General features: G+C 41.1%; 1 protein-coding gene across 1 annotated transcript in view; it reads right to left on the bottom strand.

Moving 5' to 3' along the window:
- mmp20b (matrix metallopeptidase 20b (enamelysin)) overlaps nt 1–4318 on the bottom strand; it is an 8956-nt gene extending 4638 nt beyond the window's left edge. The window contains exons 1-7 of the mRNA XM_014019941.1: nt 4177–4318; nt 3540–3778; nt 1955–2103; nt 1593–1721; nt 1347–1505; nt 1106–1259; nt 844–977 (exon numbers count right to left, since the gene is read on the bottom strand). Of these exons, the coding sequence (XP_013875395.1) occupies nt 844–977; nt 1106–1259; nt 1347–1505; nt 1593–1721; nt 1955–2103; nt 3540–3778; nt 4177–4308 (1096 nt within the window). The 5' untranslated portion in view covers nt 4309–4318. The remainder of the gene's footprint in view (nt 1–843; nt 978–1105; nt 1260–1346; nt 1506–1592; nt 1722–1954; nt 2104–3539; nt 3779–4176) is intronic.
- Between the last annotated feature and the right edge of the window lie 1879 nt (nt 4319–6197).

The raw sequence follows: 6197 nt of genomic DNA, 5'->3' as shown, positions 1-6197 counted from the left end.
GTATCAATAACACCAGAAAAAGAGTTGCTAGATTTTCACTAGTCCCTTTTCTGAATAACAGTATCTAGAGGGTCTGAAAAGTCTGTAAATATAGCGAGGAAGTCGTTAAATCAGCACTGCTGTGTTCCACAACCCGCCACCTCTCCTGTCAGCGAGCAGCGTCGGATCGATTACGTCACACATTGGAGTGGTCAAATTATCGTACATTATGGGATTTTTGGGATTATTGATTGTACATCGTACAGAGGGCAAAATTATGGTACAAATACYATAATTATCGTACACCTGGCAACACTGGGAAGTGAATGAAGCCAGTCTGTGTTGATAAGGCTTCCAAATTCAATTAAATTAAATTTGTCTGACGAAGCAGCAGCTCTCATTTACAGTCGTCTGGTTRYGCTRGGTACTTCTTTCCTCTCAGTAGGGTTGTTTACAGCAAACCCGATTTCCAGTTAGCGTCTTAGCTTAGCCTCCTTCACAGCGACATACGTCGCGGCCAACCAATCCAATCATTTTAAACTTCAACAGAGGCCACACCTCCACCAAGAATCGCTTCTCTATAGCCGAGAGTCCAGGCCCTTGTAAGAAACAAAGTGAAGGACAAGGGTCTGGTTTTTACCAGGCTAAWATTGTGCATGACAAGAATGTAGTTTTAACACTAAATCATTGTAATTTCATAACTCTTATAGAGTTACTGTTAAGTGTTAATTTAACACTGAAGTAGTGGTTCTATAAACTCTGTACAAGTCATTCACCATATCTAAGAGGTCTACAGGTCAAGAGGAGCATAGCAGGGTCATCATCCTGTGTGAAGGGAATCTTATAATGGCAGCTGGCCGTTACCATGAATAAGGTAAGCTGTTGATCTGCGGGGTATCCAGAAGGCGGCGTCGATACTGGTTTCAATCTTAGGCATAAAGTTGCTGATGGGACCTTCTTTGATGTCTGGCTGCTCGTTGTGTTTCATCCAAAGATATCTTGAAAAATGAAAAGCAGTTTTTTTAAGGTGAGTGTACAGTGTCTTTTACTTACTGGATAGCACATTGCAATCTGACAAAAGGCCAAATAGCTGTTTATAAAATGTGAAGAACTGTTCTGAACGTGCCTGTCTCTGAAAAAGAAGGTAGCATCCCCCAGGGTTGATATTGCATCAAACATCAGGTCTGGTGCACATCTGTCTTTCACGTGTTGAGGAAACATTGGTCGGGACAGCCAAGGAAAGCTCCTCAAACCATAATTGGTAGCAGCTCTGAGAGGACCTGACACACATRGGGGTTAAGGATAAGTCAGCGTCCATTTAAAGGGAAATATTCAGGAGTGTGTGGACACAGATAAAAGCTGTTTACGGTAAAGTGCACTGATACTGGCCACATCTTCTCTGGACAGCAGGTTTGAAGGACGAGACATTTTGTAGGTTGGATACATTACTGACTCCGGATTTCTGGAGTGCTTGAGGCCTAAAGCGTGGCCAAACTCATGAGCTGCTACCACAAACAGGTTAAAACCTGCAACAGAACAAAGATAAGGTAGAACAATGCATTTGTATCAATAATGCCTTTAGTAGCATCTTCCTGTGTGAGTCAGTTCAGAACCTGTTCCCCCGCCTGCCGTCCAGAACTCATCATCATCAAAGTGTGTGTCCCCTCCGGCACCCAACCCTGGACCGAAAGCATGAGCCAGAGTGCCTCTGGGGCCGTCAAATGGATAAAAGTCACCGTGCGCTAAAATCAGGCCAAACATGAAACAGAAACCACAGAGAAAAACTGTTTGATTYTTTTTTTCATGGCGATAGGAAATTACAGACCTCATCTGAGTGAGTGTGTCACATTCAGCAGCTGCTAGAAGATGATACTGCCACAAATATTTTAACTACTACTGTGGCTCCCCYCATCTAATGCCACTGAGCTACGATATCTCCCGTCACTGTTTGGTGTTAGCAAAAAGACCAACCTACCATTGGTGACAAACTCCACCCTGATGTCAGCACTGTTGGTGTGTAACCGGACAAACGTCAGGCCACTGGCTCTGGCCCAAACGTTGAAAGCTGACTCCAGTAATGACTCCACAGTGCTGTGAGGCAAATCTCTGGTGTATCTGCCAATGCTGAGAAAGAGAAGCGATCACGAAATGTTGCCGATTCATGTTACGATCAACTCAGACATCTTTCAAAGCCTTACATGAGAAAAATATGTGGTAGTGTTTGTTTCTTATGTTGTATGGTAAGCCTCCTTTGTTAGTTCAATGTGATGCTGTGTGACTTCTGTCATTAAAATCAGCAAAACATTTTTCCAGTTGGGTAATAGGTTGCGCAACTCATCAAGGAGGCAAACCCATCCCACCACTTTGTTATTTAAAACAACAATCTTGAAAAGAAGTCTGAATAAACAGCAGTATGAGAAAAAGAAATTGGAAGTTGATGCTGTTAATTGAATGTTTTAATGAGGTCCTAAAACAGCTCTACCAGTATCAGCCACAGTCCTGGTGAAGTAGTTGGGAGATTATAAAACTTGACTAGAGGTTAAGTAGTACCAAAGTTCCTGGCATGATATGAGGTTCCTGATCTCCCACTCCTCTGTCTACCACTATCCTGCCCTCCTATCGTCTGGATCTCTTGACTTTCTGCTCCCAGTGTAATAATGAACTACTTTTTTGGTGTTTCCCTGCTGCCTAAATCAGAGTCTCAGCGCGCTCAACTAACTAATTCATTCCTGACTGCCTCCTCCTAAAACATGAGGTTCTATTGTCCTGCTGTGAGCACGATCCAAGAGTGGAGGTAGTGCAGTGGTATCTACACAACCAACTATAAGTACTAATGCTAAGCTAAAAGCATGTAGCTGTGTGTAAAACACTTCATTCCATCATTCATGACAAAAAAATAGTCTTGATGACATCATTGGGCAGCTCATTATTAAACTAACTTCTAGTTTTCTGCAAAGGCAGGGTAGCACTGAGCTGATGATGATAACAGTTGTTTTTTGGCTTATCCATAAAAATACAGGTAACGATTTCTTTTACTGTACCCTTTTTACCATGTAATTACATGGTGATAACTTGTGATTATGTGTAATTACATGGTAATTACTACATTACTACATGTAACTGAACATTAATTTCATGTAATTACATGCAATTATTGCCTTATTACCATTTAAATACATGGTAATAACATGTATACATAATGTTAATTACATGGTAATTACAACCTTATTGCATATGATGTTTCCATGTAATTACCATGTAATTACATATAATTACAAGTTATTACATCTTATTAAGGGCACTGTAAAAGAAAGCGTTACCAAAATACATTGGTTCGGTAGGTTTTTCATAAGAATTTTTTAAAAACATCTTACTTAAGTGGACAGATGGTGTTGCATTGAGAACAGTGTTTCATTGGTGCTCAAAGAAAAATCTGAAAATCCATTGGTTGTAATGATTTGTGACAACTTTTGCCTACTTCTGACAAAAACTGTATCTGCATCTCAAGGAAATGGTGTGGCTATAGTGGCATCACCATGAACAACTTTAAATCTTAACACCTGTAAGTCAAGACGTTTTTATTCCAGCGCGTGCCCTGGATGTGACTGTAGTCCTCCACGTCTGGGACGCCACATCGAGGACTCCTCATCACCTGCAGGGTGTCGGGGTCCAACACTCCTGTTGCACTGAGCCCAAAGAAAGTCTGCATGTCTTTCACTTTGGAGGAGAAGGAGAATCCYCTCCTCTTCATGCGTCCCAAAGGATCTGTTTTCAGGTTGTAGTACTGATGGAGGTAGTCCTATCAGATACCAGAGACAATATTGTGTCATTTTGTAATGGAAAATTTAGTTTTTCATCACTGCAAAATATACGCACTCCAATAAGACTTTGTTGGATACACTGAATAAATCTCTTTAATTAATAAAACGAATTTCACAGTTTAACTGTATGAAAACAAAAGAGGCTATTTGCTTTAAAAATATAGCAAAATGGATAGGGAAAGTAAAAATGAATATGCTAAAAAATATCTGTGAATTCGCAGATTTGCTCATTTCTAGCTGCAAAACTGGTGTTTACTCATCTCCACCTCACAGTTACTAATGTAACTCATTAAATATCAACATACACTCCACAAAACACAACATATTTAACACATCATGGCTCTCAAAACTTTTAAAATTGCACCAAAGCACTCACTGTGGCCAGCTTCAAGTCAGACCATGGTTCAGCTGAAGGCGTGTTCTCTTCCTCCAGAATAGGTGTCGGTGCTGCGAGACCTGAGTCCAGCAGGAGCAAGACCAGGACACAGACAGGGAGCATGACCTGCATTTCTCACACCTCAGCACTACATGAAGATGGGTGTTCTGGTTAATGAGAACGCCCTTTTAAATGGTTATTGTGACTCACACCACTTGCAAATCCTTGAAAAAAAAAATACCTCATACAGTGGTGGATGGGTTTAGGGAGGGGTTTGTAAAAAGTGGACAGTGAAAGAAAAAAAAGGTCCTTTGAGGATTTCTTTTTGTCCACTTGAAGCCACGTGGACTTAAATAAAGCCAATGTTCTCAGGACAGCATCATTGTCTTGATTTGTTTAAAATAAGGCAAAAGTCTGAGTGAATTGGACAAAAACATCCCGCATGATGAAACAAGTGATGAAATAAGCGTTGAACCAGAGCTTGACTCAACAGGTAATTCACCTGTCAAGCTGAGCCTGAGCTGCTTCCTGTCGCTGTGAGGCCTACAGGTAGAAACATGAATATTCACAGCTTTAAAAAGTACATAGTCATCTTGTTTTAAAAGCTTTCCTCAGGAACATGATGATCTGAGACAGTCCCACGCATTTTGCAAAGGCCCAAAAATAACATCCTAAAGCCCATTTTTGTATCTTTATGACTGCACCGAAGAACATTCAATAAGAGAGCTCGCCGACGGGGGAAATTGCAGTGGGTGGATTTACGGCCTTCACAGAAACAAAATGGCCGCCAGCCAGGAGGTCCAGGCTGGCGAGGTGGTTCTGCGATAAACGCAGACTACAATTACAGCTGATTGGTCACTTTGAGTTTTTATGGGACTAGAAGCATTCCTCAGTAGCTGAGACTTTGTGATCTTCTGTTGCTGGAACTTTGTGGTCTGAGCTCAGGCAAGGTGATGGAGTCAGTTTTAGCAGGAAAGTGCATGGAGACGCTAATAGCTAGATGTTTCTGTAATTCTCTAAAAATAGTCGTGACCAATATATCTCAAAGTTTTTCTTTGAATGGTGATGATTTCCKCATTATTCCAAATCCAGTTTATTTTGTTTCAGTGTTTGGAAGAAATAGTCATGGGTCCGACAGTTTAGAACCAGGGTCCGAGCTGGCTGTGGCACATTTGCTGGAGCTGTTGCCTCTCAGTGAGAAGGTTGCAGGATTAAATCCTGGCTGGGGACTTTTCTGTGTGGAGTTTGCATGCTCTGGATTTTATTTCCCATTCATAAAGTAGCAAACAGTTTTGGACCTAAGAAACAATAAATTAAAGAAGAAATCAAACGGATTGTGTTCCCTGGTATTATTTTAAACAAAATACCATTCATGAACATCTACAAGATGACTAAAAGTTGAGAAAAAACTGTTAATGAAAGAAAATCTTCACTTCAAACATTTGTTGTGGTTGAAAAGTCAGTCAACATGAGTAACACATACACATCTTTTAAACACCTGACTCACAACTTTGTGAAATATTTGCATTTCAAAAACTGTAAATGCAATTTTGATTAGAAAAATACAGAGAAAAAAAATGAACAAAACTGCAACAAATGATTGTAGGTTTTTCAGTCAGTGTAGAATTGGAAACCTGCTTCTAGCACCCCTTAGTGGTCATCTCTAGTACTGCAATATGAAGCCAGTGAGGCGTGAAAACTATTAAACCTACAGCAGTGATGGATGTGTGATGTTTTYTTTAGGTAAAATCTTCTACAGCAAAGCTCACATTAGTTTCCACATTATCAACTACATAAAGGGGTTTAAGGCGCTGTGATGGACTTGCGACCTGCCCAGGGTCCTGCCCCTCTCACTGTGACTGCTGGGTATGAGCATCAGTGACCCTGAAAGGAAGAAGTGATTGGCTGGCTGGCTGGCTGGCTGGCTGGCTGGCTGGCTGGAAGGATGGATGGATGGATGGATGGATGGATGGATGGATGGATGGATGGATGGATGGATGGATGGATGGATGGATGGATGG

The sequence above is a fragment of the Austrofundulus limnaeus genome, unplaced genomic scaffold (assembly GCF_001266775.1).
Source record: "Austrofundulus limnaeus strain Quisiro unplaced genomic scaffold, Austrofundulus_limnaeus-1.0 Scaffold236, whole genome shotgun sequence".
NCBI classification, from domain to species: Eukaryota; Metazoa; Chordata; class Actinopteri; order Cyprinodontiformes; family Rivulidae; genus Austrofundulus; species Austrofundulus limnaeus.
This window is presented reverse-complemented; position numbering and strand designations above follow the sequence as displayed.